The 19,935-nt window shown below is 34.7% G+C and overlaps 4 protein-coding genes across 4 annotated transcripts; all 4 read left to right on the top strand.

Annotated features, from left to right (window-relative positions):
- Positions 1 to 708: 708 nt before the first annotated feature.
- Positions 709 to 3,918, top strand: LOC125214093 (stearoyl-[acyl-carrier-protein] 9-desaturase, chloroplastic-like). Its single transcript, XM_089066211.1, has 3 exons — positions 709 to 886; positions 1,651 to 2,158; positions 3,086 to 3,918. Exons 1-3 carry the CDS (start codon positions 762 to 764, stop codon positions 3,644 to 3,646), a joined length of 1,194 nt encoding a protein of 397 aa, XP_088922337.1. The 5' UTR covers positions 709 to 761; the 3' UTR covers positions 3,647 to 3,918.
- A 3,994-nt stretch (positions 3,919 to 7,912) lies between these two features.
- LOC148931350 (stearoyl-[acyl-carrier-protein] 9-desaturase, chloroplastic-like) lies at positions 7,913 to 10,449 on the top strand. Its single transcript, XM_089063566.1, has 3 exons — positions 7,913 to 8,034; positions 8,690 to 9,170; positions 9,640 to 10,449. The coding sequence occupies exons 1-3, from the start codon at positions 7,916 to 7,918 to the stop codon at positions 10,198 to 10,200; spliced, it is 1,161 nt and encodes a 386-aa protein (XP_088919692.1). The 5' UTR covers positions 7,913 to 7,915; the 3' UTR covers positions 10,201 to 10,449.
- A 2,379-nt stretch (positions 10,450 to 12,828) lies between these two features.
- LOC125214070 (stearoyl-[acyl-carrier-protein] 9-desaturase, chloroplastic-like) lies at positions 12,829 to 14,611 on the top strand. Its single transcript, XM_048114952.2, has 2 exons — positions 12,829 to 13,309; positions 13,980 to 14,611. The coding sequence occupies exons 1-2, from the start codon at positions 12,872 to 12,874 to the stop codon at positions 14,538 to 14,540; spliced, it is 999 nt and encodes a 332-aa protein (XP_047970909.2). The 5' UTR covers positions 12,829 to 12,871; the 3' UTR covers positions 14,541 to 14,611.
- Positions 14,612 to 16,318: 1,707 nt separating this feature from the next.
- LOC125214082 (stearoyl-[acyl-carrier-protein] 9-desaturase, chloroplastic-like) lies at positions 16,319 to 18,633 on the top strand. The gene is made up of 3 exons (XM_089065750.1): positions 16,319 to 16,437; positions 16,938 to 17,424; positions 17,969 to 18,633. Exons 1-3 carry the CDS (start codon positions 16,319 to 16,321, stop codon positions 18,527 to 18,529), a joined length of 1,167 nt encoding a protein of 388 aa, XP_088921876.1. The 3' UTR covers positions 18,530 to 18,633.
- The last annotated feature ends 1,302 nt before the right edge of the window (positions 18,634 to 19,935 follow it).

Consider the following 19,935-nt stretch of genomic DNA (forward strand, 5'->3'; position numbering starts at 1 on the left):
TTCATAAAAACCAAAGCTCGATTTAGTCGTTTATTAATTTATTTAAAATTATAGAGAACGAGCAAATCGAGCTTTGATTTTTATAAATTTTGTGAAATTAAAAACTTCAATAACATTTTTTATGTATTAGAATCAAACTAAATATATAAATCGAAACGAACAACGTTAAACGTGCATCAAACGAGAGTGGTGCTCACATAAGATATGTAGCATATCATTCCTATCTCTTTTAGTATATTCCACTAGGGAGAGTGATCCCCTACAATGCCAATAAACACAGTAGTTGGTGTTGTGCAGATAAGAATAAGGGAAAGTAAAATTGAATGGCATGGCGTAGTTTTACTGGGCAACACCAAGTGTTGTGTTTATCGGCACCTGCAGGGGATCTATTACTTCAAGTAGATTGATAATAATCATCTTAATTATTTCATTAATTATTTTAAATTTATATTATACTTGAAGATTGATAATAATCATCTTAATTATTTTATTATTTATTTAGAATTTATATTATAAGAACATAAGTATTTTCCTTGGAGAAAAAAAAAGGAAAAAGACAAGCACTTTTTAAGTGACAATATGTGAACATTACCAACCTACAATTAAAAGTGCACAAAGGGTAATATGGTCATTCCATTCACACATTTTACACGCACAACACACGAACACATGAGAATAAAATGATCACAAGATCAAGACAAAAAAAAAACACAATACAAATCTATCTCTCTACACAATATTTTGTTTGCAAAGGAAGGAAAATGACAATGAAGTTGAATGTGCTTAACTATGAAACACAAAAATGCGCATCTTTTGCTCTTCCTTCGGCCTCCTGCTGCAGATATCCTAAATTCTTCATGGCTTCCACTCTTCCCTATCATTCAAAGTAAGTTGTGATTTCATTTTTTTTATTATAATATAAGCACCGGTTAACGTTAGTTTCTAAACCCTCTATCCGGCAATAGGAGTCCATTTTTGCTATTTTAGTTCGTCCGTCAATAGAAGTCACATTTCACTTTTACTGTAAATAGTAAGTTGAATCACACTCCACTAACTCATTCCACTCATTTTCATTATAAAACTAATACTGTATCTGTTCACATATATATTCTTGCTTTTCTATTTTCAGTCGTCCACCAAAGTTAGTCTCAATCTATTATTTTTAAATTTCTTCAACTCTTTTTATCTGTATCTCTCTTACTCACTTTACTAATTTCACATTAAAGCTCGTATCGTGCACTACCCGGAATTACTTTTCGTGGACAGAGGTAAAATATAAAATTCGGACTCTCATTTCATAAATTTCTCTCTATTTTTCTATTACTTGACAAATTTTGCATTAAAACATTAAAACTCGTTTCGTGCATTAATCGAAATTACTTGCATAAAATTCGGATTCTCATTTCACACATTTCTCTCTATTTTTCTATTACTTGACAAATTTTGCATTAAAACATGTTGTGTGGATTGCTAAAACTATTTTTCGGGTGAAAATAGAACTCACATTTCATTAACTTTTCCAGTCACTTTGCTTAAAATATGTAGCCATAAAAGGGACTCTAATTGGGGACTGAGGAAGTATATGTTGCATAAAATTGACACCCTTTCCTTCAAGTGCATTTTCATGACAAGTTTGTCCAAATATTTTAGAAGGGAAGTTGAGACAACAAAGAAGCCTTTCAGACCACCCCGTGAGGCTCATGTTCAGGTCACACACTCGATGCCCCCTCACAAAATTGAGATCTTCAAATCCATAGAAGGCTGGGCTCATGACAATATCCTGGTTCACCTCAAACCTGTGGAGAAGTGTTGGCAGCCTCAGGATTTCTTGCCTGATCCGGCCTCCGATGGATTCCATGACCAGGTGAAGGAACTGAGAGAGAGAGCTAAGGAGATTCCCGACGATTATTTTGTGGTTTTAGTCGGGAATATGGTCACGGAAGAAGCCCTCCCGACGTACCAGACCATGCTCAACACCATGGACGGGATGAGGGATGAAACGGGGGTGGACGCGACTCCTTGGGCAATCTGGGCGAGGGCGTGGACTGCAGAGGAGAATAGACACGGAGACCTTCTGAATAAGTATCTTTACCTCTCCGGGAGAGTAGACATGAAGCAAGTCGAGAAGACTATCCAGTATCTCATCGGGTCGGGAATGGTAACCAGTACATTATCTTCCTATATTTTTTGAGTTGTGTGTGCAAGTGTATGTGTTTATTTTTGTGTGCGCGTGTGTTCTGTGTGTAGTGTGTTCAATATTACTCCCTCCGTCCCTGATTAATTATCATTATTTTCCATTTCTGTTCGTCCCTCAATAATTATCACACTTCATATTTACCATAAATGGTAAGTAGGTCCCACATTCCACTAACTTTTTCAACCAATTTTTCTTTACATTTCTTAAAATCCGTGTCCGGTCAAATAGTGACAATTAATCGGAGACGGAAGGAGTATATTTTGTGTATATTGTGTGCAATGTTGGGTTGTGTGTTGTGTGTGTGTCAGTGTGTGCGTGCCATGAGTGTATAACGTGTGTGGATTTGAAATTGAATGCTCGATTTCTAAATCTAAACCTTCATTTCATTATACCAAGCGCATCCCTATAGTTTTACTAGGGGCGGGCGCAGAAATATTTATTGATTGAGGTTGGAATTTCTTAATTTTATTTAAGGTATATTTTTGAGTAATTTAGATCATTAATATGTAGGGACTTTTACATAATAGTTTTAAAATGAACTCATAGAAAATGTTTAAAAAATAATACTCTGATTATGTACTTAGGGCCCGTTCGGTTGCTATGATTAATTATGACAAATAAAGGACTTTAGCCCCTTCCCCATCCAACTTGGGTTCGCCCATGGTTTTACTTGATTATCTACTTAGAGCCTATTCGGTTGCTATGATTGCTTGTGACAATTAAAGGCCATGATTAATCTTAATTTTTGTTTGGTTGCCTTTTTTTTGACAAAAGTTAGCCCACCTTCGTAATACCAAGATTAGATTCTATCTCGTGACTTAGCCCTAGTTTATCACATATAGTGTTGTTTGACGAACTGAACGCCACCTCATACGAAACTTATTGCAGGACCCTGGGGTAGAAAACAACCCATACCTCGGATCCATCTACACATCTTTCCAAGAAAGGGCTACATTCGTGGCGCACGCAAACACGGCCCGACAAGCCACGAGGCACGGTGACATCAAGCTGGCTCAGATATGTGGCACCATTGCCGCGGATGAGAAACGCCACGAAACTGCATACACCAAGATAGCTGAGAAGCTGTTCGAGGTCGACCCTGACACGACCATGCTGGCTTTCGCCGACATGATGAAGAAGAAAATCTCGATGCCCGCATACTTGATGCACGATGGTCGCGATGACAACCTCTTCCACCACTTCTCGGCTGTCGGCCAGCGCCTTGGCGTCTACACGGCAGGAGACTACACGGACATCCTAGAGCACTTGGTTGCGCGATGGAAGGTTGAAAATATAACTGGGCTATCCGCAGAGGGGCAAGAGGCTCAAGACTACGTCTGTAATTTGTCTCCGAGAATCAGACGTATAGAGGAGAGAGCTCGAGGGATGGCAAAGCACGCGCCGAAGATCCCGTTCAGCTGGATACACGACAGGGAAGTGCAACTCTAAGCAACCTGATGGAGGATGATGGTGTGTTACAAAAATGGGGACATGGACGAAACAATAAAATTCGGCCATTCATTATTATTTTATTATTATTATTGTTATTATTATTATTAAGGTTCGACATTATGTACTCCCTCCGTCTCAGTTTAAGAGTGTAATTTAGTTGGGGCATAAGTTTTAAGAAATTGTTGGAGTGACCCTTTTTATTTTTAATTTGTATGTTTAGGATTTTGTTTTGTTTTATTTTTATGAAAGTAATGACATTTAAGTGTAAATTTCATCAACAATAAGGTTAAATTTTATGTCTAAATATGGTAAATTCTAAATGAGATTCTTAAACTGGGACGAATAAAAATGGCAAAATATGACTCTTAAACTGGAACGGAGGGAGTAATATTTTCTCTGTCCACATACAATGACTCATTTTTCATTTTGTGAAATTGACATATTTTTTAAGATGGAAACATCGTTATCTCTATTTTATTCTCTACATTCAATTCACAAACAATATCGTATAAAATTTTGTATCAAACAGGAAATGCTGCACTTTAAGTGGGACAGAAGTAGCACAGAAAAACTGAGTGCGTTTTTCCACTATGATATTCCACGTCATTAACTATAAAATTTCAAACTACTAAGAGCTTGTTTGGTAGACTATCCAAGCTATAGCTAATTAGGATAATGGTTAAGATATACTCCATCCATCCCACGTTACTTGAGTCACTTCTTTTTCGCACTCGTTTTGAAAAAATAATAAATAATAATTAAAGTGGAGATAAAGTAAAGTAAGAAAGAGAATAATATAGTTAAGAGTCTTTTTCACCATTGTTTGTGCTAGTTATATTTATAAGTGGTGTGATTGGTAATTTTAATTGAAACTTTAAGCTATTTCTATGCTTAATGCAAAAGATAGAATATCATGCTAAATTTTGTGTAAACTAAAATAAGAACAATAATACCTCCTCCGTCCCACAAAGATTGTCTCATTTTGACTGGGCACGGGTTTAAAAAAATGTAATGAAAATTGAGTTGAAAAATTTGGTGGAATGTGAATCCTATTGTTATATAGTACTCCCTCCGTCCCAAGATATTAGATCCATTTCTTTTGGGCACATGAATTTAGGAGATAGTTGTTTAGTGGTGTAAGTGGAGTTGGTAGTAGAGTAAATTTTTACCATAAACAGAAATGGTTCAAGTGTATTGGGACATCCCAAAGTGGAATAGGAGTCTAATATATTTGGAGGGAGGGAGTATTAGTTTTATAATAAAATGTGAGTAGGAATAAATTAGTGGAATATGGGTCCACTACCAAAAATGGTAAAAAGTGAAATGAGATAAATCTTGTGGGGCCGACGAAAATGAGAAAATGAGACAATATTTGTGGGATGGACGAAAATAGAAAAATGAGATAATCTTTGTGGGAGGAAGGGAGTAATATGTATGCCCACGAGGCCACTAATCAAGAGTGGGAAAGATGGTGGACAACTTAGTACTCCCTCCGTCCCAAGGTATTAGACCAACTTTCCTTTTTGGGATGTCCCAACATATTAGACTCATTTCCTTTTTTAGCAAAAAGCATCTATCTTATTTTATTCTCCACCTACTTTTTTCTCTCTTCTCTCCCCTACTTTTTCCCTCTCTCATACTTTACTCTCTCCACTTTAACTATTTAAATATCACTTCCTTAAATCATGTGCCCAAAAGAAGTGAGTCCAATACTCCGGGACGGAGGGAGTACTTACTTAGTTTCACAAAGATGACCCATCATGTGTGGGTTAATTTTTTAAGTTGTAACATAGGTTTCAAAGTGGGCTTCCTGGTCCGGGCCATAAAAATAACACGGACTATTCAGTAAGGCTTATATGAGTCCAAATATACAATTAAAGCTAGATAAGACCTTTTAACTTGCTCTAACATAGTTATCAAATGCCCTCTAACTTTATCCTATTGTGAAAATGGTGTGGGTTAATAGCAATAAAATTCAATTGTGTGGGTTAATAGTACTCCCTACTCTATATTTTAATCTTACGAACACAGACGACACACATATCCGCCAGCCATTTTATTACTATGATTTTTATGCATTTTAACAAAAGTTACTGATAAAAAAGGTGTACAATAAAAAAGTCAATATATGCATTATTTTGTGGGAAACCTAAAATGAGATTAATTCATTCATTTAATTAATAGTTTAGGGCTGGCCGGCGGAGTAAGCTATACATTAAATACATATATTTAATGTAGTCTTTTATTCTTTTTGTAGTTTAATTTTATGCGTTTATTAATTTATATATTTAAATATATATATATATATATATAGGGGTGTGTTAGGGTCCTTACAACATCTTAGCGTAAAACACAGCACAAATCACAGCCCTTGGATCATTAGATTGGATGGCTGTGATTTGTTACATTATGATACTAAAAATCTACATTATTAGGCGAGGTACATTATTAGACTAGAAATGTACATTGTAAGACTAAAACTGTACATTTCTAAACTAAAATGCTACATTATTAAACTAAAATGCTACATTATTATCCGAGCTACATTATTAGTCTAAAATTCTACATTATTAGATGACACGTGGCATTAATCTAACCATTAGATCATATGATCCAATGGACTGCAAGTGTTTCGAGTTTTACTTATACTTAGCGTTCTGACATGAATACATCCCTATATATATATATATATATATATATATATATATATTTTTACATTGAAATTCGCATTTTGAATCATTATATGTAATACACAAATGTTTAATCAAGTATTGTGATTTTTCCCAAATTATTTTGTGAATACAAATTGTACGCACATAAATTTTTTTTCTTTTTTTTTTCACATAATGAAGAACAAATTTATGCTTACAATTTTATTAGGAAATGAATAGTGGATTATAGGACCTACTTAGATTTATAGTTAAATTGAACGGATATTATATTAACGTACAGATCAAAATGGAAAAACAAGACTTCTAATCGTATATGTATAGAGTTATTACTAATTTAATTCTTATGTATTAATTGCTATACATCCAATTTTATATTTATATTATTTGGTATCTAAACTTTACAGTTGGTATTCTAAGACAAGAGATTAATCTCCAATTAAACTTGAAAAGGTACAAATTCATTCTATCCATATATGCGTGCATCCAATTAAAAAATTATTATCTCCGTCTCAATTAAGTTGAAGCAAAATTTTTATGTACAAAGCTTAATAAATTAATTATGTTGAAAAGTAAAAAAGAAGATCGAATATTTTATTTTTTTATTAAAAATAAAATAATTCAATTTAATTGAGAAAATCTAAGAAAAAATAAGGCTCAACTTAGTTAATATTATTATCATAGCTTAATTGAATTTATATGGAAACGGCGACGCATGGTGTGTATCTTTAACACATTAGAGGATCCTTGTCCCACTTTTCATGACAATATATTGTGCAACAAATTTACTTTTCAATTAATAAACAAATAGTATTATAATACAAGAAACAGATCCATATATGTCCATTAATTGATGCAATTAATTCAGAGTAATTAGGGAAAAGCTACGAGCACATCCTAGCTAGAGGTGATTAAACTCTCATTAATTAAATGGACAAAAATGTAAACAATAAGAATCATATGGAGCATGGCATGAAGGATAATAATTTAGGGGTGAGGAAAAAAACTAAAAACCGAATATTCCAACCGATCCAAATAGAAAATTTGAAATGTAGTTCGGTTTTTTTTGGTTTTTCAGTTCGGTTTTGAAAATACAAAAATTTCGATTTTTCGGTTCAGGCGAAAAATAAAACAAATAACCGAATTATATTTAAATATAATATTATATATATTCTATTAATTTAATATATTACATTATATAATATATATATATATATGTATTCTTTGAATATATTCTATATAATATGTATTATATATATTCTATCAATTTTTTATTTTATGTTTATAGACATATATTCTATTATATAAAATAAAATCTATTATATATATATATATGTTTTTTGTTCGGTTTTTCGGGTTTTTTATATAATTTGGGTTTTTTCTGTTTAGTTCGGTTTTTGATTTTTCGGATTGGGTGTGGTTTGGGTTTTAAACTTTGGTTCGGTTTTGGGGAAAAAACCGCACCAAAACCGAACCAAAACTCGAATGCTCCCCTAGGTAATATGGTCATTTCATTCACACATGTGCACACAACACAAACACATGCAGGACTATAAATTGGTGTAAACAGGCTGATAAAAAACAAAGAAGAGTAGCGATGAAGATGAATGCCATTAACTTTCAATTACCGAAATGCCCCTCTTTCGCTCTTCCTCCCGTCGCCGGCTGCAGGCGTCCTAAATTCGTCGTGGCTTCAGCTCTTCCTTCTCCTTCGAAGTAAGCCGTGATTTCATTTTCACTCAGCATTTAAGATTGGAATAAATATATAATTATGTTTGGCTGAAATTTGTTTGAATTTTACAAGGGGTGTGAATTTTAGAGGTGCAACTTAATAACCCAACTTTACAAAGAAAAAGAATGTTATCCATATATTTTACTACTTCAATATTTTGGTCGCTAATATCACAAACTTTGCTCGAACGAGTACTTCCAATTTTCCATGATCCCCAAAATTGAGATTGGCGTGATTAAAATAAAGTTGGAGTATTAATTAAATATTGAACAATTAATTGGTAGTTAATATTATAAACCTTTTTCAAGTTCTGAATTTTTCCACGAAGTTAGAATTTGGTAGGGAAAAAGAAGGACGTGGGGTGGATGTGATGTTTTATTTGTTTTATTATTGTTTCTATTTTTAACTAAAACGACGTTGTTTTGGTATAATTAATTGACACTTCAGTTTTAATTAATGGTCTCAATTTTAGAAAACTAATTAATTAGCAATTCATCGCCACTCTATATATATTTTATTAAATATAAAAATTTAACTGAAGTCTCTCCTAAAATTTATTTCTGCGATTGCCACTGAGTGTTAATGTAATTAATATTACCCGTAAGTTGACTACAACTATGTCTTTGTATAATGGTTTAGGGCTCAAGTGAAGAAACCTTCTCACATTCAAGTCACACACTCGATGCCCCCTGAAAAGGTCGAGATCTTCAAATCTATGGAAGGCTGGGCTGAGGACAATTTACTGATTCACCTCAAACCGGTCGAAAAGTGTTGGCAGCCTCAGGATTTCTTGCCTGATCCGGCTTCCGATGGATTTCATGACCAACTCAAGGAATTGAGAGAGAGAGCTAAGGAGATTCCTGATGATTATTTAGTTGTTCTAGTTGGAGAAATGATCACCGAGGAAGCACTTCCGACATACCAGACAATGCTCAACACGATGGATGGCGTGAGAGATGAAACCGGGGCGAGCTTAACTCCGTGGGCAGTCTGGACGAGGGCGTGGACGGCCGAGGAGAATAGACACGGAGACCTCCTCAATAAGTATCTTTATCTCTCCGGGAGAGTTGACATGAAACAAATCGAGAAGACTATCCAGTATCTCATCGGGTCCGGAATGGTAATTAAATTCTTACTCACACTTTTCTTAAGAAAGTCAAACTATTTCATTCTTAAAAATCCGTGTCAGTAAAAAATGTAGTAACATTTAATAGGGACATGAGAAAAAACAATAAAATAAAATACTTTTTATTTTATCAAGTCCATATATCAATATTTCTTAAAATCCGCATTAGTAAAAAAGGAAACATTTAATAGGGACATGAGGACACAGTAAAATAAAATACATTTTATTTTATCCGGTCCATATATTAATATTTCTTAAAATCCGCATTAATAAAAAATGAAACATTTAATATGAATATGAGGACACAATAAAATAAAATATGTTTTATTTTATCTGGTCCATTTATCAATGTTTCTTAAAATTCGCATCAGTCAAAAAATGAAACATTTAATAGGGACATGAGGACACAATAAAACAAAATACGTTTTATTTTATCTGGTCCATATATCAATATTTCACGCAGGACGTGAAGTCAGAAAACAATCCGTACCTCGGATTTATTTACACATCCTTCCAAGAAAGGGCGACGTTTGTCTCCCATCGAATCACGGCCCGACAAATCATGAAGCATGGTGACATCAACTTGGCTCAGATATGTGGCACTATCGCCTCGGATGAGAAACGCCATGAAATCGCATACACCAAGATTGTCGAGAAGCTCTTCGAGATCGATCCTGACACGACCATGCTAGCATTCGCCGACATGATGGAGAAGAAAATCGCAATGCCCGCCCAATTTATGTACGATGGCCGCGACGACAGCCTCTTCCACCACTTCTCGGCTGTCGCCCAACGCCTTGGCGTCTACACGGCGGGAGACTATGCCGACATCGTGGAGCACTTGGTTTCCCAATGGAAAGTTGAAAACATAACGGGGTTATCTGTGGACGGGCGGAAAGCTCAAGACTACGTGTGTAAATTGTCACCAAAGATAAGACGACTAGGGGAGAAAGCGCGAGAGATGGCCAAGAATGCGCCCAAGATCCCGTTCAGCTGGATATACGACAGAGAAGTGCAACTCTGAGGATTATTAAAATGGAAACAACGTTATCTCCATTTTACTTTTCTCTGTAGATATTACTTTTCTCTGTTTAACATAATAATATTGCATAAAATCTCATAATGAACAACCTCTTTATGTTTGGTGAAAAAGATAGAATATTATAGTAAATTTTATGTAAACTATTTGGAATATATCTAGCTCAATCCTATTGACATGTAAAACATTTCTATTTCTATACATTTTATAAACATATTCGCACTTCTTCTTTTATATATCACTTCTTATTCACCAAGAGCACAATGGCGAGCACCTCGCGTGTCGTGCCGACGGCAAGAGCACAGCTCTTAGCTAAGGCTGCGTTGGGGATGCTCTTAGTATTAATTTCCGTCCATAAAATATAAATTCATTTTTTGTTTTGAGTCGTCCATCAACATATATCCGCCAGCCATTCTATTATTATGATTTTTATGTATTTTAACAAAAGTTATTGATAAAAAAAGGTGTACAATAAAAAAGTCAATATATGCATTATTTTGTGGGAAACCTAAAATGATATTGATTAATTCAATTAATTAATAGTTTAGGGCTGGCCGGCGGAGTAAGCTTTACACCATGGCTAGAAATGACTATTTTCCATGTAATCTTTTTGTAGTTTATTTTTATGTGTTTATTATGTAAATACATATATTTTTTACATTGAAATTCGCATTTTGAATCATTATATGTAATACACAAATGTTTAATCAAGTATTGTGATTTTTCCCAAATTATTTTGTGAATTCAAATTGTACGCACATAAATTTGTTTTCTTCATTCTCCACAGATTGAAGAACAACAAATTTATGCTTACAATTTTATTAGGAAATGAATAGTGGATTGTTGGACCTACTTATCATTTATTGTTAAATTGAACTGATACTCTTATTAACGTATAGATCAAAATGGAAAAACGAGACTCCTAATCGCAGACGCATAGAGTAATTACTAGCTAATTTAATTCTTATGTAGTAATTGTTATACATCCAATTACTTTTATATTATTTGGTATTTAAACTATATGGTTGGTATTCTAAGACTAGAGATTAATCTACAATTAAACTCAAAAGAGTACAATATGCCCTCTGTCGATATATGTGTGCATCCAATCCAAAAATTATTACTCCCTCCGGTCCAATTAAGTCGAAGAAAACTTTTAGACACAAAGATTAAGAAATTTTATTGAAAAATAGAAGAGGTGAATAAAGTATGAAAAATAAAAAGAGAGTAAAGTAGGTGATGGAATTATCAATTATGTAATAGTGATTGAATATTTTGATTTTTGTTAGAAAAGGAAATAATTCAACTTAATTGGGACATCTAAAAAAAGAATACGACTCAATCAGTTGACACGTAAGGGAGTATTACATACCAAATTTGGTAAACAAATTGTTATAGGATCCTTGTCCCTCTTTTCATGACATTGTGCAACAAATTTATTTTTCAATTAATAAACAAATTTATTTTTTCAATTAATAAACAATTAATAAGAAATAGATCCATGTCCATTAATTGATGCAATTAATTCAGAGTTATTAGGGTAAGCTATATGTGCACTGTGCACATCCTAGCTAGAGATGATTAAACTCTCATTAATTAAATTGACAAAAATGTAAACGATAAGAATCATATGGAGCATTGCATGAAGGGTAATATGGTCATTCCATTCACACATGTACACACAACACAAACACATGCAGGAGTATAAATTGGTGTAAACAGCCTGAAAAAACAAAGGAGAATAGCGATAAAGATGAATGCCATTAACTTTCAATTACCAAAATGCCCCTCTTTCGCTCTTCCTCCCGTCACAGGTTGCAGACCTCCTAAAAGTTCTTCACCGCTTCCGCTCTTCCTTCTCCTTCAAAGTAAGCCGTGATTTCATTTTCACTCAGTGTTTAAGATTGAAATAAATTTATAGTATATGTTTGGCTGAAATTTGTTGAAGTTTTGGACTCTCTTTTACTATATAGGGATGAAATTTATAGTGTGTTTTATGGCAATTGGTCATTAATATCACAAACTTTGCTCGAATTTATTTTTCCTTAACTTAAAACTTGGTCATAAATATTACTAGCTTCCGATTTTCCATGATCCCCAAAATTGAGATTGGCGTGATTAAAATAAAGTTGGTGTGTTAATTAAATACTGAACAATAAATTGGTAGTTAATATTTTGAACCTTGGTCTAATTCTAAATTTTTCTACGAAGTTAGAATTTGGTAGGGGAAAAGAAGGGCATGGGGTGGATGTGAACTTTTATTTGTTTTACTATTTTTCCAATTTTAACTAAAATGATGTCGTTTTGATATATTTGATTGACACTTGGGTTTTAATTTAGTAACGTTAATTTCGATTTGTGGGTTGTGGGAAATCGACAACAATATCAAAGTTCACGATATTTAGGATTAAGTTTTAAGTTTATGGAAAAATCCAGTTGAATGAAATTTACAACCAATTTGTTTAATTTCATTGGAAAATCGAAAATTCGGTTAATATATACACGCTAGGCTAGCTCAAAACCCGAACCATAATTGAATTAATCCAAGTGTTAATGTAATTAATATTTTCCATAAGTTGACTACATCTTATGTCTTGTAACATATAGGTTTAGGGTTCAAGTGAAGAAACCTTCTCAAATTCAACTCACACACTCGATGCCCCCTCAAAAAGTCGAGATCTTCAAATCTTTAGAAAGCTGGGCTTATGACAACGTGTTGATTCACCTCAAACCGGTCGAAAAGTGTTGGCAGCCGCAGGATTTCTTGCCTGATCCGGCTTCCGATGGATTTCATGACCAAGTTGAAGAACTGAGAAAGAGAGCTAAGGAGATTCCCGACGATTATTTAGTTGTTCTAGTTGGAGATATGATCACTGAGGATGCCCTCCCGACGTACCAGACATTTCTCAACACCTTCGATAGCGTAAGGGATGAGACGGGAGCAAGCTCGACTCCTTGGGCCGTGTGGACGAGGGCGTGGACGGCCGAGGAGAATAGACACGGAGACCTTCTGAATAAGTATCTTTACCTCTCCGGGAGAGTAGATATGAAGCAAGTCGAGAAGACGGTCCAGTATCTCATCGGGTCGGGAATGGTAACTAAATTCTTCCTTCATTTCTTTGGATTGGTTTGAGTGACGAGGCGTGATTGATACTCCCTTCGTCCCCTGTTAAGTGTCAACTTTCTTTTTTGCACGATTAAGAAATAAAAGGAGATTGAGTTGAAAAAGTTAGTAAAAATATGAGTCTCACTTTTATATTACTATTAGTTTTAAAATAAAATATATGCATAGAATGTATTAGTAGAATGTGAGGTTTACTTATCATTTAGGTAAAAAGTGAAAATGAACTCTCAACGAGGACATACTAAATTGACAAATGTAGACACTTAATGGGGAACTAATGGAGTAGAATATTAATATAATTTCTCATGTTCTTCATCCTCCCATTTGACCACATTCTGAATCTTAAATGACACGAGTTTTAGATGGAAGAGTTAAATACGATAAGTACAGTGAAAAATGTGCTTGAATATTTCAATGATGACAGATAATGAAGAAATTTATTTTTAAATATAGAAAATGCATATCTTGAATGTGACAAACTAAAAAGGAAAAGTTGACGAGTAACTTATTTTCATTTGTATGCGTTAGTTAATTAATAATGCAAATTTTATTAATTAAAACCTAATATCCTAATCTAGTCCATATACATACATTATTGACATCTCGTTTCATTATTTCATGTCCGTCAAAACATTTTCAGTACGTAAAGACAGAAAACAACCCGTACCTCGGATTCATCTACACGTCCTTCCAAGAAAGGGCTACGTTCGTCTCCCACAGAAACACGGCCCGACAAGCCAAGGCGCACGGTGACATCAACTTAGCTCAGATATGCGGCACTATCGCCTCGGATGAGAAACGCCACGAAACCGCCTACACCAAGATAGTCGAGAAGCTCTTCGAGATCGACCCTGACACGACCATGCTAGCTTTCGCCGACATAATGAAGAAGAAAATCTTGATGCCCGCGCACTTGATGCACGACGGCCGAGATGATAGCCTCTTCCACCACTTCTCGGCTGTCGGCCAACGCCTTGGTGTCTACACGGTGGGAGACTATGCCGACGTCCTAGAGCACTTGGTTGCCACGTGGAAAGTTGAAAATATAACGGGGTTATCTGTGGACGGGGAAAAAGCTCAAGACTATGTGTGTAAATTGTCTCCGAGCATAAGACGACTAGGGGAGAAAGCGCGAGAGATGGCCAAGAATGCGCCCAAGATCCCGTTCAGCTGGATTTACGACCGAGAAGTTCAACTCTGAGAAGCAAATGTTTTATTTCTAATGGGACGAGAAGTATATGATAACGTTCAATATAATAAAGTGTTGGTAAATTAACGAATTAAGACCTTTGACTGAATGTCTACTATCATCTTGTTGTACATGTTTTTTGTTACTATTATTTATTATTATTACACAATGCTAAATATGACCAAGCATGGGCATATTTGTAAATGTAGTTGCAATATCAATATACATACATAACCTTGCACGCACTAAGCCTAGTTTGCTAGATGAGTCGAATAGTAGATGGGATGTACTATGTTAGTTATGATAATATTAGAGACGAATTTGATGGATAAGCTAATAGTGAAATTGTTAGTAAAGTGAAATATCAAAACTATTTGGTTAAGTTTAATTTAATCAATCAAGTAGTTTCAAAAAATTTACACGGGAGATGTCAATGAAGTCTAACTCCAGTTGGCAAATTAAAGCTATCTATAAGACTTCCCTTAACGGGAGATCATACTCTTATATACTACTCACTATGTCCCACACATGATTTCACGCTTGAGGAATGACACATGATTTTCGGAGATTTTATTTTATGTGTTAAGTGAAGAGAGAAAACATAATTTTTATATTAATGTAAAAGAATTTCTTTTTTTCAAAAATAGAAATGTGACATTTTTAATGAGACAAATTAAAAAGAAAAGTTAAACATCTTTTATAAGACGGAGGGAGTACTAGTTTTATATTCCTCCATTCCTTGTTAATTGAGGCATTTCTTTTTTCTGCATGGAGTATAAGTATAGTGTGTTAAATGGATTGGGAATAAAGTAAGAGAGATAAAGAGAGAATAAAGTACTTGATTAATTTACTTTTTGCCAAAAATAAAAATTACCAAATTAACTTGGAACTTTCTAAAATATAAAAAAATGTACTTAACATTTAAAATAAAAGTGAATTGAGATCTTTATTGGCGGACAGACCAAAATACAAAAAGGAGACTCGTAGACGCAATGAGTAATTACTAATTTAATACGTAATGCCATACATCCAATAATCTTATTTTTATATTACTTGGTATTTAAACTTTAGGGTTGGTATTCTAAGACTAGAGATTAATCTACAACCAAACTTGAAAGAGTACAAATTCAATGCCCTCTCTCGACTCGATATCTGTGTGCATCCAATTCACAAACAACATGATCGTAGCACGGCCTAGTGTCTTTCATAACACATTTAGAGGATCTTGTCCCTCTTTTCATGACAATGTGCAACATTTTTATTTTTCAATGATTAAATAAATAGTACTTGTCCATGATTAATTGTCACTCTTTGACACGTGTTTTAAGAAATGTAAAAAAAAAAAGTTAGCTGAAAAAAATTAGTCGAATGTGGCACCCACTTTTTTATATTGGTTTTATAATGAAATGTGAGTGAAGTAAGTTAGTGGAATGTGGGAGCTACTTACCAATTATGGTAAAAATGAAGTGTGACAATTATTGAGTGACGGACCGAAATGGGAAAGAGTGACAATTAATCGGGAATAGAGGGAGTAGTATTTATTAATATAAGAAACAGAACAACGTCCATTAATTGACGCAATTAATTAAAGAGCAATTAGGGTAAGCTACGAGCACATCCTAGCTACAGAGGAATAAACTCTCATTAATTAAATTGACATAAATGTAAGCGATAAGAATTATATAGAGCACTGCATGAAGGGTAATATAGTCATTTCAGTCACACGTGTACACACTACACAAACGCATGCAGGAGTATATATTGGTGTAAACAAACAAAGGAGAACAGCGATGAAGATGAATGCCATTAACTTTCAATTACCAAAATGCCCCTCTTTTGCTCTTCGTCCCGTCACCGGCTGCAAGCGTCCTAAATTCGTCGTGGCTTCAGCTCTTCCTTCTCCTTCAAAGTAAGCCGTGATTTCATTTTCACTCAACGTTTAAGATTGGAATAAATTTACATATGTTTGGCTGAAATTTGTTGAAGTGTTGAATTCTCTTTTATGATGCCTATTGCGATATTCTATGGCAATATTTTGTTCACTAATATCACAAACTTTGCACGAATTTTGATTTTTCCATTAACTTAAAACTTGGTCGTAAATATTATTATGAATCGGGCGTGGTTTCTGATTTTCCATGATCCCCAAAATTGAGACCGGCATGATTAAAATAAAGTTGGAGTGTTAATTAAATATGGAACAATTAATTTGTAGTTAATGTAACGAACTTTGGTCTAATTCTGAATTTTTCTACGAAGTTAGAATTTGGTAAGGAAAAAGAAGGGCATGGGGTGGATGTGAAGATTTATTTGTTTTATTATTTTTCTAATTTTAAAATACATCCAAAAGTGTTAATGTAAATAAAATTTTCCATAAGTTGACTATATCTTATGTCTTGTAACATATAGGTTTAGGGTTCAAGTGAAGAAACCTTCTCACATTCAAGTCACACACTCGATGCCCCCTCAAAAAGTCGAGATCTTCAAATCTTTAGAAAGCTGGGCTTACGACAACGTGTTGATTCACCTCAAACCGGTCGAAAAGTGTTGGCAGGCGCAGGATTTCTTGCCTGATCCGGCTTCCGATGGATTTCATGACCAGGTCAAGGAACTGAGAGAGAGAGCTAAGGAGATTCCCGACGATTATTTAGTTGTTCTGGTTGGAGATATGATCACTGAGGAAGCCCTCCCAACATACCAGACATTTGTCAACTCCTTAGATGGCGTGAGGGATGAGACCGGGGCGAGCTTAAGTCCTTGGGCATTCTGGACGAGGGCGTGGACGGCTGAGGAGAATAGACACGGAGACCTCCTCAATATGTATCTTTATCTCTCCGGGAGAGTTGACATGAAACAAATCGAGAAGACTATCCAGTATCTCATCGGCTCAGGAATGGTAACTAAATTCTTCCATTACTTGGCATGATTCGTCCCGTGATAGATAACTCACTTAATCTAATTAATTGCATGTTTGGTTGTCATGATTCGTCCCGTGATAGATAACTCACTTGGAATCTGATAATCAACCAATAACCAAAAATAAATTTCTTACTAATATAGGTTAGAAATATTTTATTGGACTATAATGTTGAAACAAAACTTTTTGTATCTTAAAAAATCAAATTTTAAAGAAAAAGAAATTTGATATGGTCTTAAAATTTTCATTCTAGATGTACAATATTGTTGCCTATATTCTTTTGTCTACATTAATTAATAATTCAAACTTTATTTACTAAAATCTAGTAATATCCTAGCCTAGTCCATATACATAATTTTTTTATAATAAACAGCTGAGTTAACAACTTAAGCGAAATACATAATCTATCGCGAAGAAGCCAGCTATAAATGCCTTGTGGTGCCGTCTCTAGAGCGTGAAGCCCTCTACCAAACCCATAAGCAAAATGTGACAAATAATCAGCAGCAAAATTCCCTTCTTTTAGGATGTAAAGACAGAAAACAACCCGTATCTCGGATTCATCTACACGTCCTTCCAAGAAAGGGCTACGTTCATCTCCCACGGAAACACGGCCCGACAAGCCAAGGAGCACGGGGACATCAACTTGGCTCAGATATGCGGCACTATCGCCTCGGATGAGAAACGCCACGAAATTGCATACACCAAGATTGTCGAGAAGCTCTTCGAGATCGACCCTGACACGACCATGCTAGCATTCGCCGACATGATGAAGAAGAAAATCGCAATGCCCGCCCACTTTATGTACGATGGTCGCGATGACAGCCTCTTCCACCACTTCTCGGCCGTCGCCCAGCGCCTTGGCGTCTACACGGCAGGAGACTACGCGGACGTCCTAGAGCACTTGGTTGCGCGATGGAAAGTTGAAAATATAACGGGGCTATCTGTGGACGGGGAAAAAGCTCAAGACTATGTCTGTGGGTTGCCTCGGAGAATTAGACGGATGGAGGAAAGGGCTCAAGGGAGGGCTAAAAAGGCTGCAAAGATCCCGTTCAGTTGGATATACGACAATGAAGTGCAACTCTGATTGACTTGCTTGGGGGTTCAAATCACTATAGCCACAAAAATATATAGAAAATAGAATAGAAAGGAAAAATAGATAAAGAGGAATCATCTTGTATAAAATCTCATGCTTCCCAAGGAATGGACCATCTTCCTTTATCCTTAGGAAGGAGGCAGATCAAATTAAGAAATACTCGTACAATAATCACTAAGTTATCAAATTTAATACTATTCTTGATCAAAATTATAGAACTAAAAATGAGCGTTAATAAAAAAAAGGTATACTCGATGACTCAATTTTTTTTCTAGTTTGTCCCAATCAAGATAACACATTATTTAAAATGAAACATTTTTATCTCTGTTTTATTCCCTCTTTTTACTTTACTCTTTCCACTCAACACAACATAAAACTGCATAAAATTACATACTCCCTCTTTTCCACATTAGTAGAGTCATTCCATTTTCTGCATTCGTTTTGAAAAAATAATAATAAATAGTTAAAGTGGAGAGAGAGTAAAGTAACAAAGATAATAATGTAGAGAAGAGTCTTACGTACAATATTGTCTCTCTTACTTTACTTTTTCTCCACTTTAACTATTTATAATTATTTTTTCAAAATGAATGTGCGAAATGAAATGACTCTACTACTATGGAACAGATTAATATATGTTAAATTCTCCAAATCCATGTCTCACATCAGCTTGGTGATGATCCTAGCTTCTCTATATAAGTGTGGATAATCCTCCCCCTTATGAGGCCTTTTAAGGGGTGAGTGGCCAATTTCTAATATGGTATTAGAGCAGGGCCCAAGTCGATGATGGTTTATCTCTTTATCTCTTCTCTTGCCTACCCACGTGATGGAAGTCCGATGTGTCATTCCGGCCCACACGTGAGGGGGCGTGTTAAATTTTCCACATCAGAGTGTGGATAACCTTCCCCCTTATGAGGTCTTTTAAGGGGTGAGTGACACATTTTTAATAATATAAAACAGTATATATACACTGATTTTTAAATAAGAAGAGAATTCAGTACTATAATCAAATAAGAGCAAATTAAATTTTTATTAACTAATTATGAGAAATGGTTTTTAGCTAATTAAGATCCACAAAACCAAAAGGAAAGATAACATTTTCCTCGTGTCTAAAATTCAAAATTAGGCATATGAATCTAAAAATAGGAAAAAATATGGTCTACATTATGACAGGAGATATTTGTAGCGTGCGAATAGTTCATACAGAAACCACCATGTGTTGTGCTCCATCTCTATTATGTTATTAGCACGTGTTTAGAAACTATTGCAATAATACTCCATCCATCGCTTGTATGAAGTTACACTATTAAGAAAAACAGATGAAAAAAAAATTAATAAATTGTAAATTTATCTTTATATAAGAGTATTAACTTTAGAGTAAAAAGGTGAGTAGAATAAAT

This window comes from Salvia hispanica, chromosome 2 (genome assembly GCF_029641045.1).
Source record: "Salvia hispanica isolate PSC_SH4W2 chromosome 2, Shi_PSC_v1, whole genome shotgun sequence".
In the NCBI taxonomy this organism is placed as follows: domain Eukaryota; kingdom Viridiplantae; phylum Streptophyta; class Magnoliopsida; order Lamiales; family Lamiaceae; genus Salvia; species Salvia hispanica.